General features: G+C 42.8%; 1 protein-coding gene across 3 annotated transcripts in view; it reads left to right on the top strand.

Moving 5' to 3' along the window:
- The window catches only part of TENM2 (teneurin transmembrane protein 2), a 6,300,157-nt gene that overhangs the window by 5,840,692 nt on the left and 436,126 nt on the right, over positions 1-23,339 (top strand). For all 3 annotated transcript variants that reach the window (XM_073589482.1, XM_073589484.1, XM_073589485.1), the window contains 2 exons: positions 8,500-8,619; positions 9,197-9,458. In XM_073589482.1, coding sequence (XP_073445583.1) covers positions 8,500-8,619; positions 9,197-9,458 — 382 coding nt within the window. The remainder of the gene's footprint in view (positions 1-8,499; positions 8,620-9,196; positions 9,459-23,339) is intronic.

The raw sequence follows: 23,339 nt of genomic DNA, 5'->3' as shown, positions 1-23,339 counted from the left end.
GCGGACACATAGTTTTACATATTACTCACCATTATTCATTTTAATGCAATGATAACCACCAAGCTGAAGATTAAATAAAGGTGGCTAAGAAGGACATTACCTATGTATAATTATCCGCGGCTCCTGGATACCTGATGTTTACATTAGAAACCAGCTTGCTCGCTGGTCCCGATCGCTGGATGGGCTGTCTATGTGACAGCTCATCAGTGATCAGCCTTACGATGTCCCAGCGATCCCATCCATGTCGGATCGTTGGTGGGATCACTGGAACATCGTTATGTGTAACGGGGCCTTTAATACTTGCTGGCAAAACCCTTGATGGCAAGCATAGCAGTCAGATGTTTTTTGTAGTTGATAATGAGGTTTGCGCACATGTCAGGAGGAATTTTGGTCCACTCCTCTTTGCAGATCATCTCTAAATCGTAAAGATTTTAAGGCTGTTGCTTGGCAACTCGGAGCTTCAACTCCCTCCATAAATTTCCTATTGGTTTAAGGTCTGGAGACTGGCTAGGCCACTCCATGACTTTAATGTGCTTCTTTTTGATCCATTCCTTTGTTGCCTTGGCTGTATGTTTTGGGTCACTGGCGGTGGGAAGGAAGTTGTCAGTTAGGATTTTATGGTACATGGCTCCATCCACTCCCATTGAACTGGTGAAGTAGTCCCTTTCCCTAAGCAGAGAAACACCCCCAAAACATGATGTTTCCACCTTCATGGTTGACAGTGGGGATGGTGTTATTTGGGTCATAGGCAGCATTTCTCTTCCTCCTAACACTGCAAGTTGAGTTAATGCCAAAGACCTCAATTTTGTCTCATCTGACCACTGCACCTTCTCCCAATCACTCACAGAAATCATCCAGGTGTTCATTGGGAAACTTCAGATGGGTCTGCACATGTGCCTTCTTGAGCAGGGGGACCTTGCGGGCACTGCAGGATTTTAAACCTTTACGACGTAGTGTGTTACCAATGGTTTACTTAGTGACTGTGGTCCGAGCTGACTCTAGATCATTAACAAGTACCCCCATGTAGTTTTAGGCTGATCGTTCACCTTCCTCATGATCAAGAATACTCCACGATTTGAGATTTTGCATGGTGCCTCAGATTATTGTCGATTGACAGTCATTTTGCATTTCTTCCATTTTTTACTATTGCACCAACAGTTGTCTCCTTCTCACCCAGCGTCTTTCTTATGGTTTTGTAGCCCATTCCAGCTTTGTGTAGATCTATGATCTTGTCACTGACATCCTTAGAAAGCTCTTTGGTCTTTCCCATGTTGTAGAGGTTAGAATCTGACTTATTAATTGAGTCTGTGAACAGGAGCCTTTTTTGAAGATGACTATGAAGACAGCTGTATTTAATGCAGGTAACGAGTTGATTAGGAGCGTCTAACTGGTCTGTAGGAGCCACAACTCTTAATGGTTGGTAGGGAATCAAATACTCACTGCAAAATGCAAATAAATTTATATGATTTATAAAATGTGATTTTTTTTATTTTATCTTTGATATTCTATCTTTCAATGTTAAAATTGACCTACCCTTAAAATCATGTTCATGTCTTTGTCCATGGGAAAACTTACAAAATCATCAAGGGATCAAATACTTATTTTCTCCAACTGTATATACAAAATACTGATCTTTTGTTATACCGCAAAGGAGTTTTATACAGACCCAGTGTGAAAGTGCAATGACACTTTGCAATCAAATGTAAGAAATGTTCATTCTAGATAAATTGGAAAGGTTACAGTCAACTTAGTTCCTTTGTACTTACTATTCAAAATATACCTCATCATTACAAGTAGAGCTGTTACTTTCACACAGTGAGTTATGCAGGCACAGCAAAGGTATGCTCACAGTCTCTCCTTCCTTCTCTTCTTTCATCCATCTTTTTTCTCTTTTGTTTGGCTATTACAAGATTATCAAGATTGTCCGAGAACATAAATGACCTTACCACTTTCCATTTTTACCCCTTTGTTTTCACCTTATTGTATTTTTACTTGTAGTGTAGAGAGAATTGAATATTGAAAATAGCATCCCCTTTCAAAACCGTACATCTAATATATAAAGCTCAAAGTGTGTGTGTATGTGTGTGTGTGTGTGTATGTGTGTATGTCCGGGATAGGCATCCGCACCGTCGCAGCTACAGCCACAAAATTTGGCACAGTCACACGTCTGGACCCCGAGAGCGTCCAAAGCTATGTTGTGAGGCGAAATTTTAACCCCGCGTGTTCCAATTCACCAAACAATTTTGCCCCTATCTACATACTGGGGGAAAAAGTGTGTGCGCGTCAAGCCCCGCCCCTCATTGTGATGTCACAATGCCCCTATTTGCATACTGGGGAAGCAGTGTGTGCGTATTAAGCCCCGCCCCTCATTATGATGTCACAATGGTTGCCATGGCGACGCTGATGTCATCAAAGGTTGCAAGCCCTGCCACCGCTCATTATGATGTCATAATGGTTGACTATGGAATGGAGGATGTGTGATGAGTGTAAGGGCACCGGACTATGGGATGGAGGATATGTATGATGGGTTTATGGGAACGGGACTATGGGATGGAGGATGTGTGATGGGTATATGGCACTCGACTATGGGATGGAGGATATGTATGACAGGTATATGGGCACAGGACTATGGGATGGCGGATATGTATATGGGCACGGGACTATGGGATGGAGGATGTGTGATGGGTATATGGGCACTGGACTATGGGATAGAGGATATGTATGACGGGTATATGGGCACGAGACTATGGGAAGGAGGATATGTATGATGGGTATATGGGCATGGGACTATGAGATGAAGGATGTGTGATGGGTATATGGGCACTCGACTATGGGATGGTGAATATGTATGATGGGTATATGGGCATGGGACTATGGGATGGAGAATATGTATGATGGGTATATACCCATGCATGGCATGGGTATATGACAGGGCATGGGACTATGGGATGGAGGATGTGTGATGGGTATATGGGCACGGGACTATGCGATGGAGGATATGTATGACGGGTATATGGGCACTGGACTATGGGATGGAGGATATGCATGATGGGTATATGGGAACGGGACTATGGGATGGAGGATGTGTGATGGGTATATGGGCACTGGACTATGGGATGGAGGATATGTATGATGGGTATATGGGCACGGGACTATGGGATGGAGGATGTGTGATGGGTATATGGGCACGGGACTATGGGATGGCGGATATGTATGATGGGTATATGGGCATGGGACTATGGGATGGAGAATATGTATGATGGGTATATGGGCATGGGACTATGGGATGGAGAATATGTATGATGGGTATATGAGCATGGGACTATGGGATGGAGAATATGTATGATGGGTATATGGGCATGGGACTATGGGATGGAGGATATGTATGATGGGTATATGGGCACGGGACTATGGGATGGAGGATAATTATAATTTTCTATAACTAACCACAGTTAGTTACTATGCCCGGGCAGCGCCGGGCTCTTCAGCTAGTCTAATATATAAAGCTCAAAGTGTGTGTGTGTATGTATGTGTGTGTGTATGTCCGGGATAGGCATCCGCACCGTCGCAGCTACAGCCGCAAAATTTGGCACAGTCGCACGTCTGGACCCCGAGAGCGTCCTAAGCTATGTTGTGAGGCAAAATTTTAACCCCGCGCGTTCCAATTCACCAAACAATTTTGCCCCTATCTACATACTGGGGAAAAAGTGTGTGCGTGTCAAGCCCCGCCCCTCATTATGATGTCATAATGCCCCTATTTGCATACTGGGGAAACAGTGTGTGCGTATCAAGCCCCGCCCCTCATTATGATGTCACAATGGTTGCCATGGCGACGCTGATGTCATCATAGGTTGCAAGCCCTGCCGCCGCTCATTATGATGTCATAATGGTTGACTATGGGATGGAGGATGTGTGATGGGTATATGGGCACTGGACTATGGGATGGAGGATATGTATGACGGGTATATGGGCATGGGACTATGGGATGGAGAATATGTATGATGGGTATAGGCATGGGACTATGGGATGGAGAATATGTATATGGGCATGGGACTATGGGATGGAGGATGTGTGATGGGTATATGGGCACTCGACTATGGGATGGAGGATATGTATGATGGGTATATGGGCATGGGACTATGGGATGGAGAATATGAATGATGGGAATATGGGCACGGGACTATGAAATGGAGGATATGTATGATGGGTATATGGGCATGGCACTTGACTATGGGATGGAGGATATGTTTGACGGGTACATGGGCACAGGACTATGGGATGGTGGATATGTATATGGGCACGGGACTATGGGATGGAGGATGCGTGATGGTATATGGGCACTTGACTATGGGATGGAGGATATGTTTGACGGGTATATGGGCACGGGACTATGGGATGGCGGATATGTATATGGGCACGGGACTATGGGATGGAGGATGGGTGATGGGTGATGGGTATTTGGGCATTGGACTATGGGATGGAGGATATGTGTGACGGGTATATGGGCATGGGATTATGAGATGGAGGCTATGTATGACGGGTATATGGGCACGGGACTATGGGATGGAGGATGTGTGATGGGTATATGGGCACTCGACTATGAGATGAAGGATGTGTGATGGGTATATGGGCACTCGACTATGGGATGGCGAATATGTATGATGGGTATATGGGCATGGGACTGTGGGATGTTGAATATGTATGATGGGTATATGGGCATGGGACTATGAGATGGAGAATATGTATGATGGGCATATGGGCATGGGACTATGGGATGGAGGATGTGTGATGGGTATATGGGCACTCTACTATGGGATGGAGGATATGTATGATGGGTATATGGGCACGGGACTAAGGGATGGAGGATATGTATGATGGGTATATGGGCACGGGACTATGGGATGGAGGATGTGTGATGGGTATATGGCCACGGGACTATGGGATGGAGGATATGTAGGATGGGTATATGGGCACGGGACTATGGGATGGAGGATATGTATGACGGGTATATGGGCCCGGGACTATGGGATGGAGGCTATGTATGATGGGTATATGGGCACGGGACTATGGGATGGAGGATATGTATAATGGGTATATGGGCATTGGACTATGAGATGAAGGATGTGTGATGGGTATATGAGCACGGGACTATGGGATGGAGGATGTGTGATGGGTATATGGGCACGGGACTATGGGATGGCGGATATGTATGATGGGTATATGGGCATGGGACTATGGGATGGAGAATATGTATGATGGGTATATGGGCATGGGACTATGGGATGGAGAATATGTATGATGGGTATATGAGCATGGGACTATGGGATGGAGAATATGTATGATGGGTATATGGGCATGGGACTATGGGATGGAGGATATGTATGATGGGTATATGGGCACGGGACTATGGGATGGAGGATAATTATAATTTTCTATAACTAACCACAGTTAGTTACTATGCCCGGGCAGCGCCGGGCTCTTCAGCTAGTCTAATATATAAAGCTCAAAGTGTGTGTGTGTATGTATGTGTGTGTGTATGTCCGGGATAGGCATCCGCACCGTCGCAGCTACAGCCGCAAAATTTGGCACAGTCGCACGTCTGGACCCCGAGAGCGTCCTAAGCTATGTTGTGAGGCAAAATTTTAACCCCGCGCGTTCCAATTCACCAAACAATTTTGCCCCTATCTACATACTGGGGAAAAAGTGTGTGCGTGTCAAGCCCCGCCCCTCATTATGATGTCATAATGCCCCTATTTGCATACTGGGGAAACAGTGTGTGCGTATCAAGCCCCGCCCCTCATTATGATGTCACAATGGTTGCCATGGCGACGCTGATGTCATCATAGGTTGCAAGCCCTGCCGCCGCTCATTATGATGTCATAATGGTTGACTATGGGATGGAGGATGTGTGATGGGTATATGGGCACTGGACTATGGGATGGAGGATATGTATGACGGGTATATGGGCATGGGACTATGGGATGGAGAATATGTATGATGGGTATAGGCATGGGACTATGGGATGGAGAATATGTATATGGGCATGGGACTATGGGATGGAGGATGTGTGATGGGTATATGGGCACTCGACTATGGGATGGAGGATATGTATGATGGGTATATGGGCATGGGACTATGGGATGGAGAATATGAATGATGGGAATATGGGCACGGGACTATGAAATGGAGGATATGTATGATGGGTATATGGGCATGGCACTTGACTATGGGATGGAGGATATGTTTGACGGGTACATGGGCACAGGACTATGGGATGGTGGATATGTATATGGGCACGGGACTATGGGATGGAGGATGTGTGATGGTATATGGGCACTTGACTATGGGATGGAGGATATGTTTGACGGGTATATGGGCACGGGACTATGGGATGGCGGATATGTATATGGGCACGGGACTATGGGATGGAGGATGGGTGATGGGTATTTGGGCATTGGACTATGGGATGGAGGATATGTGTGACGGGTATATGGGCATGGGATTATGAGATGGAGGCTATGTATGACGGGTATATGGGCACGGGACTATGGGATGGAGGATGTGTGATGGGTATATGGGCACTCGACTATGAGATGAAGGATGTGTGATGGGTATATGGGCACTCGACTATGGGATGGCGAATATGTATGATGGGTATATGGGCATGGGACTGTGGGATGTTGAATATGTATGATGGGTATATGGGCATGGGACTATGAGATGGAGAATATGTATGATGGGCATATGGGCATGGGACTATGGGATGGAGGATGTGTGATGGGTATATGGGCACTCTACTATGGGATGGAGGATATGTATGATGGGTATATGGGCACGGGACTAAGGGATGGAGGATATGTATGATGGGTATATGGGCACGGGACTATGGGATGGAGGATGTGTGATGGGTATATGGCCACGGGACTATGGGATGGAGGATATGTAGGATGGGTATATGGGCACGGGACTATGGGATGGAGGATATGTATGACGGGTATATGGGCCCGGGACTATGGGATGGAGGCTATGTATGATGGGTATATGGGCACGGGACTATGGGATGGAGGATATGTATAATGGGTATATGGGCATTGGACTATGAGATGAAGGATGTGTGATGGGTATATGGGCACTCGACTATGGGATGGAGGATATTATGATGGGTATATGGGCACGGGACTATGGGATGGAGGATATGTATGATGGGTATATGGGCACGGGCCTATGGGATGGAGGATATGTATGACGGGTATATGGGCACTCGACTATGGGATGGAGGATATGTATGATGGGTATATGGGCACGGGACTATGGGATGGAGGTTATGTATGATGGGTATATGGGCATGGGACTATGGGATGGAGGATGTGTGAATGGGTATATTGCCACGGGACTATGGGATGGAGTATATGTAGGATGGGTATATGGGCACGGGACTATGGGATGGAGGATATGTATGACAGGTATATGGGCCCGGGACTATGGGATGTAGGCTATGTATGATGGGTATATGGGCACGGGACTATGGGATGGAGGATATGTATAATGGGTATATTAGCATTGGACTATGAGATGAAGGATGTGTGATGGGTATATGGGCACTCGACTATGGGATGGAGGATATGTATGATGGGTATATGGGCACAGGGCTATGGGATGGAGGATATGTATGATGGGTATATGGGCACGGGCCTATGGGATGGAGGATATGTATGATGGGTATATGGGCACTCGACTATGGGATGGAGGATATGTATGATGGGTATATGGGCACGGGACTATGGGATGGAGGATATGTATGATGGGTATATGGGCACTCGACTATGGGATGGAGGATATGTATGATGGGTATATGGGCACAGGGCTATGGGATGGAGGATATGTATGATGGGTATATGGGCATGGGACTATTGGATGGAGGCTATGTATGATGGGTATATGGGCACGGGACTATGGGATGGAGGATATATATAATGGGTATATGTGCATTGGACTATGAGATGAAGGATGTGTGATGGGTATATGGGCACGGGCTTATGGGATGGAGGATATGTATGACTGTGTATATGGGCACTCGACTATGGGATGGAGGATATGTATGATGGGTATATGGGCACTCAACTATGGGATGGAGGATATGTATGATGGGTATATGGGCATGGGACTATGGGATGGAGAATAATTATAATTTGCTATAACTAACCACAGTTAGTTACTATGCCCGGGCAGCGCCGGGCTCTTCAGCTAGTACATAATATAAGCGGGAAAACATAGAGAAAGGGCTTTTTTCCTTGTTTTTTTCCTAGCTTTGACCTATCAGCTGTGTATTGACCGATTGTTTATCCCATTGAAATGGCAGATTTTCCGCAGTAAATATTTACAGTCCAAGAACCCAAGTGCTAACACCTAATAATATTAGAGGAATCTGTCTTGCTGCATGGTATGTTGCTGTTTTTGCTCATTATAATTTAATTACAAAGAAACTATAATATTTTCCAGCCTTGTCTCACTAATAAGAGGACAAGTCATGACTGGAGATGGAACACCTTTGGTTGGAGTCAATGTGTCTTTTGTGAAATATCCAAAATATGGTTATACTATAACACGCCAAGATGGCACGTGAGTAGCAAACATTTTTTTAATTTTATATGGAAGTTAAGCAGTTAGAGCCAGAAGGCTTGTGACTTGTTTAGTGTGGGATGTCACTAGATGTTGGAGGTTTATAGATTGGAGTGGTCGATAGCAACATTTGTCCTTAGACCAGAATTGTGTGTAATATGTAACCATGCATCCTAAAAGTCAGGGTGCAAAAGTATGAGATTATATATAATTGGTTTCAATAAGTGCTTAAAAACTTGTACAGGTACACTTAAAAAAGCTTGCAGATTTGTCAATTGGGCAATATATAATTATTGGATTGCAAGGAATATGCTATGTGACTGAGTTCTGCCAAATAAGAGGTGTGGCTGCCTGTCTTCTTGTCTAGATTATTTTCAATCAGATCAGTGAAATGACTGTTGTACTTTCTTTTATTGATTTTGTTATGTGCAGTGGTGTAGTTGTTTTTTTTTTTTAGGAAATAACATAGAACAGTGGACAATAGACAAAGCCTGACTGTATTGCTTAGTTTTTTTAGCTATGCAATTGCAAAAAAAAAAAAAAAAAAGACTTGCATTTTATTATGTTTTTTTTGTAGGTTTGATTTAATAGCCAATGGTGGAGCTTCTCTAACTCTTCACTTTGAGCGGGCCCCTTTTATAAGCCAGGAGAAAACCGTGTGGTTGCCATGGAACAGCTTTTATGCAATGGACACTCTGGCAATGAAGACTGAGGAAAACTCTATTCCCAGCTGTGACTTAAGTGGCTTCGTAAGGCCAGACCCAGTTATTATTTCTTCACCTCTTTCCACCTTCTTCAGTTCTTCACCCAGACGGAACCCTATAGTTCCAGAAACACAGGTACTCAAACTGAATCAAAGCATCACATGAAAAAAACACATATGTAAAACTAAGCAATGTACAATGATAATGCACTCCAGAATTCTTAACAAACACATTAACATTTCAGAGTAGTTACTTGTATGGTTTCAATGAGATCACAAGATTGTATTCCTGTTTATTTCACTTGAAAAGTGATGGTTCAGCTCAAGGTTTACAATACAATGTAATCTCAGCAGAATTGCATTTCCCAAAGATACATTAAACCTGAAAATGCTAAAGGGTTAGTAAAAAAAGTCACAAACAGATAATAAGAAAAAAGATATATTCTTTTGAAATTCAAGTTTGTCATTTATCTTAACTCATACATTTTGAAGTGATGTACAAAATCTCCTAACTTTATAATACCTTTTTCTTTTATAGATTCAGAGTTATTTTAACATTATGGTTTTCATTGTGAAAAAATAAAGATTCAAGCCAATGAATCATATGTTGAAAAAAATACTAGATTAAGATAGAACATCAGAACAAATTTTGTGTATTAAAGTGGACCTTTTTACCAATTTTAGTATGTTAAACTGGCCACATCATGGAACAGCGGCTGCAGAGCAGAATAATACAATTTTATTTTGTAATTTCTCATCTACATTCTGCATATTTCGTTAAGACTCTGGGCGTTAGCATTGATTAGTCTCTTGGGGAGGTTACTTTTATTCTTCCATGACATTCACCAATCTTCAGCAGAATATCAAATAAAGGCAACAAAGGAATGCTTAGTGGTAAAAGGGTTTCTGTAGTACTTAGGTGAAATTACAATGTGGGGTCGAATATAGGTAAAATCCCTGTGACCAAGAAGCCGGACCCGAGTGATAACATATTGACAGTCGGGAAATTACAAAGAGGAAGAGAGCTAAAAAGCTGACCATACTGTCCAAAATTTTGTAAAGAGAACAATCAATTTATTAAGTGAATCAGGTAAAAATAACAGGATAAACCACAATGAATGAGGTAAAATATAAAATTTGAAAAAAGAGACCCACACCCAGGACAATAATAATAACAATGGAGCTGCTGATGAAGGTAGCGTGCCAAAACGTGCATTGGGATGGACGCCATCCAGGAGCCAGAGAGCTACACTATCACTGTGAGTTACCTACCAACTTTGGATCAAATTGCTTACTCTTTCACATGATCCTCTGTCTCTATCACTACACATTTAGGGTACCGTCACACTTGGCGATGCACCAGCGATCCCGACAGCGATGTGATCTGGTAGGGATCGCTGGTGCGTTGCTACGAGGTCGCTGGTGAGATGTCAAACAGTCAGATCTCACCAGCGATGCAGCAATTATACGGAATGCTACGACGGTCGTTGTGACCCTGTCTCTCAGACCTGTAGTATTGAGGTCGCTCGTCGTTGTCCCTGTCAAACACAGCGATGCATGCTGGCCAGCGGGACACCAGCGATCAAAAAATGGCTAAGGACATTCGAGCACAATCAGCGACATCGCAGCAGGGGCCCGATCGCCGCTATGTGTCACACGTAGCGAGATCACAGGCGAGATCGCTGTTGCATCACAAATCGGTGACGCAACAGCGATCTCGCTATGTGAGATGGGGGCTTTACTCTGTGCTGTTACCTGATGCTCTGACACCTATATGGTATACACTTTTGTTCATTTATTATGATTTTATGGTACTACTTCTGTTACACTGTGCCAGCACTTTACTTACTAGTGAATACTCTTGTAGAATTCTGCCTATTGTCTTTTATAGATGTATATGATATTTTTTGTACTGTGAATATTATTTTGACACCCTTTTCACCCAGCTCCATTATTATTATTGTCCTGGGTATGCGTCTCTTTTTTCAAATTTTGTATTTTACCTCATTCATTGCTGTTTATCCTGCTATTTTTACCTGGTACACTTAATAAATTGATTGTTCTCTTTACAGCATTTTGGACTGTATGGTCGGCTTTTTTGCTCTCTTCCTCAATCTTAAGCAGGCAGTGCATGCAGGAAAAAAAGAACATGGTCCCAAAGAATGGCAGATTCAGCTTTCTGTGTGTGAGACATGTAAAAAAACACATCCCTGCTCTTCTCTCTGTTCGTACTTCTGGCATTTACTGTGATTACAATCCAGGGAAGGGAGTAGAGCAGAGTGTTTTATGATAAATGCCTCTGCATCTGCAGCTCCCATCTCACAGAGCTGTGAGCTGTGCTCTGCTATACTCCACTTTCCCCACACTGACAGTGCCAGGCATGAGACCTGCAGATGCTGAAGTATTTATAATGACACACAGCTCTGCTCTATTCTTCTCCCCTGCATTAATATTAGACTGCTTGTGATTGATTAACATCATACAGGGAAAAAGTCAAGGTCCCCAGCAAAGAATCTCTGCTAATGCCATTTTGGTTAATAGAGAAATTGGCATATAAACTTTACATGCTCATCACAAAGGAATAAACACAACTGCCCAAAAACAGAGCATATTATAGCTCAAAGTTAATTATTAAAAATTCAAATTAAATAAATATATAAAAATAAAATGCTGCTGAAAAATGGAGACTATCATGACAAGTGAAAAAAATAACTAGCAGATATAATACGGGCCACACTGTATGAACTTATTGGACACACATAACCTAGCAATATAAAGAGATGGAGTCCTTCATTCCTGAGGAAGTTATACGAAACATGCATGACTTTTGGATATGGGATGGATCCCCACTCCATCTTTTAACAACCATAACTACAGTAAACCTAGGCACTAGAATAAATACACAAAACACACTATTTTGGTTGCCAAACTGGCCACAGCTTTATTTAAATCACAAGATTGAAACAACCACACTAGCAGTCAGGTGAAGTGCTTGTACATTGGGATTCACAAGTACTGTGATACTCCCAGCTGTCTGACATATAGCACCAGGACAGACAGTCATAAAGGGGCGGCACACACTGGGGGCCATTCAAGCATAGCCAGTAAACTTTCAGGGCACCAATGACCCTATTATCCTCACTCCTGTGCTTAACCACTGTGCCCACCCCTGATTGACGTTACCATTACAACGACCTTGAAGCTGGCCACCAAAGCCTAGCCTGTTCACCCCCATGAGGTTTTTACCTCCTCTATTAGTTAAAATGTGTCCACCTTAACTTGTCCGCAACTTTTACCCGACTTCTAAACTGCCACCAAGAGGCCATTTGACACCTTAAATGGACTCGACCGCCATCAACCATGTCTACATACTATGGAATGACAGTGCCTACAAGTAACACAATTCCAGAGCTTCAGCAGAATAATTTTATCAATTCAACTCTACCAAATTATGATCAATAATACTGTAACTAAAGCAAAATAACAATCACTAGACATACTGCAATGAGGATTGCATCATGGGGAATGTGAAAAATAAACCATAATAAAGGTGTTAACCACAGTCTGAATACCTGTCAAATTACGTCTGTCATGCCTCAAAAACTATTATAATGCATGTATCGTAGCCAGCTATAATAATTCAACAATTTAGTTTTTTGGTTCTAGAAACCACCACTATATACAATGAGTCAAAAAAACGGTCTCTAAATTTCGCCCTTCTTAAATAACATAGATACCCAAAAAGAAAAGAATAAGGTGCATCACAAAGGAGTAAATGCAATAAATTTTATTAAGCTCATATAGCATATACAAAGAAGAAACAAACAGGTGTGACCACCACCCCATAGGTAAACACAAATACACATACGTGTGGGCGGGAATGAAGGAAAACGCAATTAAGATATAAATGCTAGATGTAACCCTTTAGTATCAATGAACAGTATAAACGCAAGTTCGCAAACAGCGGCTGTAAATCTCAAAAGAGAGAGAGAGAGAATTGGCCAAAAATGTGTATAAAACTACAGATAGTATGTGCAAAGTTGCAGCTATGACCTCTCTCAAATTGAGATAAAACAGCCACAATAATGATGGGCTACAAAAAATATGAAATAAAGTGCCATGTGCAGAAAAATACATAATACATAATCATCTTCATTCCAAATAGCAGCAAGAGATACAATACATGTTATATAGCAGCCATCCAAAGCATATGTATGTGCACAAAGTAGCTATGGAGGAATAGGTGCACACATGTATAAAGCAATCAATATCTAATAAAATTGCACCTATCAATATAATTGCACCAATGCCCATGTGTAAGGTGAAATCACCCATGACCGCATATTTAGCCGCTAACATGGAGGCCCATGATCAAAAACCTGTGAATGGCAAACTGCCATGTGCATACCTGGGGTGGAAAAGTGCCCCGACGCGCATTTCGCGTCAGCTTCCTCGGGGGGCAGTGTGAAAGCGGAGAGAGTGTGGCCATTAAATAGTTCCCCTACCACTCAGAATGGATTGCGGTATGGCGGCGCTTCCGGTGCTCGCGCCCCATACCGGAACTGACGAAGTGCGCGTCCCATGTCATAGGGGCCGGCCAAACAGCGACGCGTCAGCTGAGAGGCCGGACCCATGACGCTGGATGGGGCGCATCCATGACAACCAGACAGAAGCCAAACATCCGGAAGCGCTCCCCGCAAAGATCACCCGAGTGTCCATACAAATCAAATATACCTGCCCACATCTTGAGAGAGAGATGCAAAGAGCTGTCATTTGAACTTGTAAAGAGTAATACCGGTACTAGGCATTTGCCAGTCGGATGGGTGATATTTCTACATAACAAATCATGTAGAGAGAATATATTATTCTAAGAAGAACATGCATAAACATTATATCTGAATTAGTTAGATTAGATATATATAGATATCAATCCTATATCGGAGACAATCCTCATCTATTTTTGATCACATGTATATATATCCGACTGAACAGGACTAAAAATCAAATACAGAATACGAAAACAGATGTGATGAGAGTTCTTCATAATTTGCACCATAGTAGGGATGTCTTCAAAGATGTAGAATATATAATGTCATGAATCACCATCTCAAAAATCAGAAGGACACAGGAAAACATAGATAGGGAACTCATAGCCTAAAAAAGCTAAATGAGATAAAAAAAGAAATAATTCAAAACAGAATAAAAAACACATAAAAAAAATACATAAAAAACGGAATTTCACAAAAATGGAGCAAAGCTCAAGACCTCATTAAGGCCTTTGGGTCGTACACAATCTACCCTCATAATCCACTTGGCTTCCAATTGGGAAAGGCTCTTCTTCCAGTCTCCCCCTCGACCATCCATGAGAACTCTATCTATCCCTCTTATTCTCAAGAGCTTGGCATCGCAGGAGTGTACATTCCTGAAATGCCGGGGTATGGGTTTCAGGGTTAACACGTCCGTGACATCACCCCCCTTGATGATGTCTCGGACATGTTCCCGCACCCTGACACGTAACTGGCGTGATGTTAATCCAATATAAACAAGTCCACAAGGACAGGACGCATGGTATATCACACCCTCAGTGCCACAAGTGATATGTTGGGTGATTTGAAATTCCCTGGAACCATCCCCTGATAAAAAGGATGAGCATCGCTCCAGGTTGGCACACGCCGCACAGTCTCTACAAGGAAAAAAGCCCCACCTCAGACCTCTCGTGCCAAAGCTATCAGGAATGGATTTCCTGTAATAGCTATGCACAAGTAGATCCTTGAGATTCTTTGCCCGTCTATATGTGATAGATGGATAATCTTTCATATATTTCGCCAAAGTTAGATCATTGGTCAGTAAGGGCCAAAATTTCTCCAAAGATTCCCTTACCCGTGAATGTTGTTCATTAAAAGTGGAGATAAATCTCCCCTGTGTGGAGCTCGTCCTTTTCCTCGCCGAGTGCAGAAGATCCTTACGTGACATGCGTGATGCCCTACGCCAACCGTGTTTAATCACACGCTCCGAATATCCACGTTCCTCAAATCGTGTTGCCAAATCCTGTGCCTGTTCTACAAAGGATGCCTCATCCGAGCACACCCTCCTCGTGCGCAAGAATTGTCCAACCGGGATACTGTTCTTCAAAGCTTTCGGATGCGCTGAGGAAGCATGTAGTAAGGAATTTACTGCTGTATCCTTCCTATATATTTCAGTATGGAGCAGACCCTTGCCATCTTTGGATATACACACATCCAAGAAATCAACTGTTGTGCGGCTGTAATGATAAGTCAATTTTAAATTGATATTATTTTGATTCAGTTCCCGCACAAAGGACACAAGATCCTCCTCGCTGCCTTGCCAGGTAGCAAGAACGTCATCAATATATCTGGCCCAAAAAATCATTTTAGTACTCAAAGGAGTAGGGTTGGTACAAAAAATGTCCCTCTCCCACAGCCCCAGGAACAGATTTGCTTACGAGGGGGCAAAAGCCTCCCCCATAGCAGTGCCCTGGAGCTGTAGGTAGAGGGCATCATTAAAAATGAAAAAGTTATGGGTCAGCGAGAATTCCAGAAGGCACAACAAAAATAAGATAAACCCATGATCCATGGTTGTCATACATAGAAACGAGTTTACTGCATGCAGCCCATCGTGATGTCTAATAGAAGTATATAATGCTTCTATATCCAAGGTTACCAACCACATGTCTTCTTCCAAATTCACGTGTTCCAATTTTCTAAGCACATCACCAGTATCTTTTAGATAGGATGGCAAACTTTCAACACTGGGTCTCAAATAAAAGTCTAAGAATTTACCTGTCATTTCATTGAGACTCCCATTACCCGACACTATCGGGCGACCGGGGGGAGAAACCAAATCCTTATGCACCTTCGGGAGCAGATATAGTCAAGGAATGCGTGGAGATGCTGGAATCAAGCCCTCTTTGATTTCCTTGGATATAAGGTCTTGTTGAAAGGCATCCTCCAAAATCTCACATAGTTTGCCTGAAAAACAGAAGTGGGATTAAAGGCGTTTTCCTTCATTCCCGCCCACACGTATGTGTATTTGTGTTTACCTATGGGGTGGTGGTCACACCTGTTTGTTTCTTCTCTTTGTATATGCTATATGAGCTTAATAAAATGTATTGCATTTACTCCTTTGTGATGCGCCTTATTCTTTTCTTTTTGGGTATCACTACTATATACAGTAGCTGTGCTGTGCAGGAATCATTTCTTAAACCCACTTACTACTATTACTGGAAAACTGATGAGTATATACTTGTATAAAGAGAAAGATACTATAAATAAGGAGTAATTAAAAGCTATACACAATATAACATCAAAACCGACCCTTAAATAACTTTCATAATAATTGGACATAGTAATTGAAATAAACCTATAACAGAAAAAATGTACAAATGCATTATGAATAACCCTGCCACGCCATTGTTGATTGTATTAAAGCACTTGATGACATTCTCTGTTAACCACTCTAACTGAAGGTACTGTCACACTTAGCGATGCACCAGCGATCCCGACCAGCGATATGACGCGGTCAGGATCGCTGGTACATCGCTAAGTGGTTGCTAGTGAGCTGCCACACAGGCAGATCTCAACAGCGACATCGCAGGGGTCGGGGGTCGCTACTTACCTGTTAGAGGAGGTGATCCTGACGTCCTCCTGCCCGCGTCCACGCGTCGCTCGTCGTCACAGCAGGAAGCCCAGCAGAAGCTGACGACGGGAAATGGTCCAGGATGTTCTCGCGCGATCAGCGATTACCAGCGGGGGAGCAGTCGAAGGTAAGCATCAGACATAGCGATATCACTAGCAATATCGCTATAACGTCACAAAAACCAGTGACGTTATAGCGATATTGCTAGCGATATCACTTAGTGTGACAGGCCCTTCAGTCAAAATCATCAGGGAAAACATCTTGCTTGATTACTTCACCCTTAGTCACTCCCCACTGACTCAAGGGCACACAGATTAGGTATAGTATTCTTCAGTTTAATGCACTACTTTATCCAGACGACAACCTTAAAACAAACAGGAATTGGTCAATATAAACAGTCAAAATTTGTGCCTCAGCATTCTCAAGTAACATGAACAAAAGAGAGGGTCCTTGAAGTGGCAGATTGTACTGAATGGCACGTTTTATGTTTATTTATTTATTTTTTATTTTTTTACTTTACCCTAACTGGGTCTTATAGGCTATAAATGCTTCTGGAGACCAGGGGACCATACCGTAATGGCCACCCTGGATAAATAGGCCATAGCATTCCTGTTTATTAACATATTTATATTACAAAATGAACATATCAGTATAACATTGACAAATAAGGAAGCGGATCTAGGGAAGCCGTGTACCAGCATTTTTTTTTGCGCCAACATCCACACCTTAGGCCCTCAACTGCACCACACTGGTTCGAGGACTCGCCTGCTTATGCCCTCAACCGCACCAGTTCAAGGACCCTACTGAATGGCGCTACCAATTAAATTGTCCCACTGATATCTCAGCCAAGTTGGGACCTCTTTTATTTAAATTATACTCTGACCATCAAATGAAGCAAAAAGAGGGGAGGAGTAGGTAACCCCACCACCAAACGGACCCCCTACTCCCCCTTCTGCTACCATCACCTGGCTCTCCACAGATCCGTTCCCCACCCAAGATTGTTGCCCCTCCACAGAACAACATTAAACAACATTAGCAACCCTGTTTATTAACCTATTTACATTACAAAAAGAACATATCAATATAACATTGACAAATAAGGAAGCGGGTCTATTGAAGCCATGCACCAGCTTTTTTGCGCCAACAGCCACACCTTAGGCCCTCAACCACACCACACTGGTTTGAGTACCCGCCTGCTTATGCCCTCAACTGCACCAGTGCGAGGACCCTACTGAATGGTGCTACCAATTAAATGTCCCGCTGAGACCTCAGTCCAATAGAGACCCCTTTTATTTAAATTATACTCTGACCACCAAATGAAGCAAAATGAGGGGAGGGGTGGTTAACCGCTCCACCAAATGGGCCCCCCACTCCATCCTTTTGCTACCATCACCAGGCTCTCCACAGACCCGTTCACCATCCAAGATGGTTGCCCCTCCACAGAACAACATTAAACAACATTAGCTTGACTCTGAAAAAAGAGGAGGGGAATTGAAAGTTCAACCATTTTGAAACTGCAACAACAGCTTCACCATGCCACCCCCAGCCGCACCCCAACTGGCCCAGGGGAACACAGCAGACTGTTGCCCATACCAAAAATTGTCACGTTGAGGCCTCCCTCAGTACGGACCCATTTTCAGTTTTAAGAACAAACAGCTCCACCATGCCACCTCCATAAGTGAGGATGAGACACCATGTTTGCATATATAAGTTATAGTTTACAACCAAGGTATACAACAGGTTGATACTGGAAAATCTCCCATCATAAGGTCAGATATAGTCAGTGATGGGCAATGTTATGTTATATGCAGCAACAATAAATGAGGAGAAGCTGCCTGCCCCTCTACAGCAGTTATCGATAGACATGGCTCTCAAATCACCAGCTGCACATAAATAGTAAGAAATATAATATGTAGGGCTAGCATAAGCTGCCTGCAGCCATAGGTGTATGTGTAGCAGACTGTAAGTTCTGTATCCCAGTCAGTCATGCAACATACATACAATAGATGAGAGACAGGGCTGAAAATTGGGCCCATGATATGGTCTCCTGACCAAGGTGCAGCATCACACTAGGAGTGCCCGCCATGTGCTGAGTTACTCTCCAAAATTTACTTTATATATGATGAAACATATATAATAGAGCTCCAGGTAATCCACTCAGGCATGTGAGTCTTGAGGAGATCATTTGCATATTCCCAGTGCCTTCTGGGATAAGTGAAGAGTCTCCGCAAGCTCAACGATCACTGGGTTTTGGCCGTTGCAGCTGAAAAGAGGAAATCGGAAAACCGCACGCCTATCGGCGCGCAAATTTTGGATCATCTTTCATCGTCTTTAAGAGATCTCAATATGGAAGAAGCCAGGAGCCATTTGGTGAGCTGCATTTCTTGCTACATGTTCACAGACTTACCAGTGGAAAAGCCAAACTTCACATGCCACAAATGCAAGCTTGTGTCCCTGTTGGAGGAAAAGTTGCAAAGTCTCGAAGAGAGGTTAGCTACGTTGAAGATCATTAAGGAAGGTGAAGAGTTCTTAGACAGAGCAGAATTATCTCTTCATGTTACAGAAAGAGAAGAAATTCGAAGTGCACCTGAAGAAACAGAGGAATGGAGACATGTGACCCAGAGAAGCAGGAGGATCAGGAGGCAGTCAGCACCCATACTTCTCAGGAACCAGTACCAGGCTCTCACGCAGGAAAACGATGAAGAAATACATCAGGATAAGACTTTGCCCACAAACAGCAACCTTGTACGCCTTCAGAGTCCTCCTGGATGGAGAAAGAAAAATGTTGTGAAGAAGAAACGGAGAGTGGTGGTCATGGGGGATTCCCTGTTGAGAGGAACAGAAGCCGCTATCTGCAGACCGGATATAACTTCAAGATAAATGTGTTGTCTTCCAGGTGCAAAAATTAAAGATGTGTCTGACAGGATATCAGGACTCTTCAGACCTACAGATGACTACCCATTCCTGCTACTACATGTGGGAACAAATGACACCGCAAGAAACGACCTGGAAACCATCTGCAGAGACTTTGAAGACTTAGGCAAGAAAGTGAAAGAACTGGGAGCGCAGGTGGTCTTCTCTTCTATCCTCCCAGTGGATGGCCATGGAACAAGGAGGTGGAATAAGATTCTGCAGGTGAACAACTGGCTACATCGATGGTGCCGTCAGCAACGATTTGGATTTCTGGATCACGGAGTGAATTACCTTTACGATGGACTACTTGCTAGAGATGGGGTGCACCTTACGAAGACTGGAAAACATGTGTTTGGAAGTCACCTTGCTACACTTGTAAGGAGAGCTTTAAACTAGAACAACATGGGAAGGGAAGCAAAAGACCAGAAAAAGCCATACACCTGACAAATGCTATTGAGAACTCTGCTATTAGAAGTGGAAAGGAAGAACAAAGACAAAAGAATCTAATTAATAAAAATATTGGAGAAAGAGAAACCAATCACAAACTAAAATGTTTCTATACTAATGCACAAAGCATGGGCAACAAACAAGGAGAATTGGAACTACTAACACAGGAAAAGAAATATGATGTCATTGGAATCACTGAAACTTGGTGGGACAATACACATGATTGGAATACAAGGCTAGAAGGATACAACTTATTTGCAAGAAACAGACTTGATAAACGAGGAGGAGGTGTCGCATTGTATGTTAGAAACGCGTATATCTGCACAGAGATTGAAGCTTCAGAGACTGGGAGTTCTGTGGAAACTGTTTGGGTAAGAATACAAGGACAGAACAATGGAAAGGACACCATTGTAGGCATTTACTACAGGCCGCCTGTGCAAGCTGAAGATATGGATGAACTCTTTATGCATCAAATGGCTAAGTTCTCCAAAAAATATGACATAGTTGTCATGGGAGAGTTCAACTATCCAGACATTTGTTGGGAATCTCTCTCAGGCAAAACTAACAGGTCAAGGAAATTCTTATCCTCTCTTGCTGACAACTTTATCTTCCAAAAGGTAGGGGAGAAAACAAGGGGAACTGCTACCTTGGATCTAATCCTTATAAACAGGGAGGAAATGGTTGAGGAGGTAAAAGTGGCTGGGACCCTAGGAGGTAGCGACCATGCTATTTTAGAAATTTGGATAACTAGAGGAGGAAGACCTGGGAAGACTCAGACGTCAAGGTTAGATTTCAGAAAGGCAGATTTTAAGGGATTCAGAAAGAGAATTGGAGGGATCCAATGGCTGGATATCCTTAAAGACAAAAATGTCCAGGAAGGATGGGAAATCTTGAAAAATGAAATTCTCAAAGCACAATTGTTAACAATTCCAAAAACAGGGAAGAATAGGAAGCATTTAAGGAAGCCAGGATGGATGAACACAGAACTTAAGCACATGCTAAAAAGGAAGAAAAAAATGTTTATAAAATGGAAAGAGGGAGGCATATCTAAAGAAGAATATAATGCTGTCTGCAGAACCTGCAGGGCACAAATCAGATTAGCTAAAGCTGACAATGAATTGAGGCTTGCAAGAGATGTCAAAAGCAATAATAAAGGATTTTGGGGATATGTCAAAAGTAAAAGAAAAGTCAAAGATGCTATAGGATTTTTACAGGATGAAAATGATGAAATGGTAAGACAGGATGTTGAGAAGGCCGAACTTTTAATTTCCTATTTTGCATCTGTTTTCTCTCAGAAAGGAAATGTAACATCAACTGTTCTTCACTGTCCTATTAAGGGAATAGAAGAATCCAGGATATCTATAAACAGAAAGATAGTGAGGACACACTTAGCTAGCCTAAATGAATTCAAGTCTCCAGGTCCAGATGAATTACACCCCAGAGTACTGAAGGAGATAGTAGAAGAAATTTTGGAACCCCTCTCCATAATCTTTGAAAATTCTTGGAGAACAGGAGAAGTCCCAGAAGACTGGAGAAGAGCAAATGTTGTTCCTATCTTCAAAAAGGGAAGAAGGTGGACCCAGGCAACTATAGGCCGGTGAGTCTGACTTCTATACCAGGAAAGATCTTTGAACAAATTATTAAACAACATGTATGTCAGTACCTGGATAAGAATGAAGTGATTAAACAGAGTCAGCATGGGTTTGTAACTAATAAGTCATGTCAGACTAACTTAATTTCCTTCTATGACGGAATCACTGATTGGGTGGATCAAGGAAATGCTGTAGATATAGTATATCTTGACTTCAGCAAAGCATTTGACAAAGTATCTCATACAATCCTTATTGAAAAAATGACTAAGTATGGAATGGACAAGGCGACTGTTAGGTGGATTCATAACTGGCTTAGTGATCGGACCCAAAGAGTGGTCGTAAATGGCTGCACATCCAGTTGGAAGAATGTCTCAAGTGGGGTACCACAGGGCTCTGTCCTGGGCCCTGTATTGTTCAACATCTTTATCAACAATTTAGATGAAGGAATTGAGGGTAAACTGATTAAATTTGCTGATGACAAAAAGCTAGGAGGGGTAGCTAATACTAGAGAAGAGAGAGAGAGGATTCAAAAAGATATGAATAAACTGGAGAAGTGGGCAGCAACTAACAGAATGGTTTTTAACAGGGAAAAATGCAAAGTACTACATCTGGGCAATAAAAATGAAAAAAAGCATATACAGAATGGGAGGAATAGGCCTAAGCAACAGCACATGTGAAAAAGACTTGGGTATACTAATAGATCACAGACTGAATATGAGTCAACAGTGTGATGCAGCAGCAAAAAAGGCAAATGCAATTCTAGGATGTATTAACAGAAGCATACAGTCGAGATCACGTGAAGTCATTATTTCCCTCTACTCCTCTTTGGTCAGACCTCATCTGGAATATTGTGTCCAGTTTTGGGCACCACATTTTAAAAAAGACATCAACAAACTGGAGCAAGTTCAGAAAAGGGCGACCAGAATGGTGACCGGTCTGCAAACCCTGTCTTATGAGGAAAGGTTGCAGGATTTGGGATTGTTTAGTTTGCAAAAGAGAAGACTGAGAGGAGACTTAATAGCTGTCTACAAATATCTAAAGGGCTGTCACATTGTAGAAGGATCAACTCTCATTTGCACAAGGAAAGACTAGAAGCAATGGGATGAAACTGAATGGGAGGAGACACAGATTAGATATTAGAAAAAACTTTTTGACAGTTAGAGTGATCAATGAGTGGAACAAGCTGCCACGAGAAGTGGTGAGTTCTCCTTCAATGGAAGTCTTCAAACAGAGGCTGGACAGACATCTGACTGGGATGATTTAGCGAATCCTGCTTTGAGCAGGGGGTTGGACCAGATGGCCCAGGAGGTCCCTTCCAACTCTACAATTCTATGATTCTATGATTCTATGTGCTATCCACCATCTTAGGTAATATAAAATAAGAACTTGGTGGGTATACACTGACACAA

This window comes from Dendrobates tinctorius, unplaced genomic scaffold, assembly GCF_039654945.1.
Source record: "Dendrobates tinctorius isolate UK_male_01 unplaced genomic scaffold, ASM3965494v1 ptg000108l, whole genome shotgun sequence".
Lineage (NCBI taxonomy): Eukaryota > Metazoa > Chordata > Amphibia > Anura > Dendrobatidae > Dendrobates > Dendrobates tinctorius.
The sequence above is the reverse complement of the archived record's forward strand: the minus strand, read 5'-3'. Positions and strand labels throughout refer to the sequence as shown.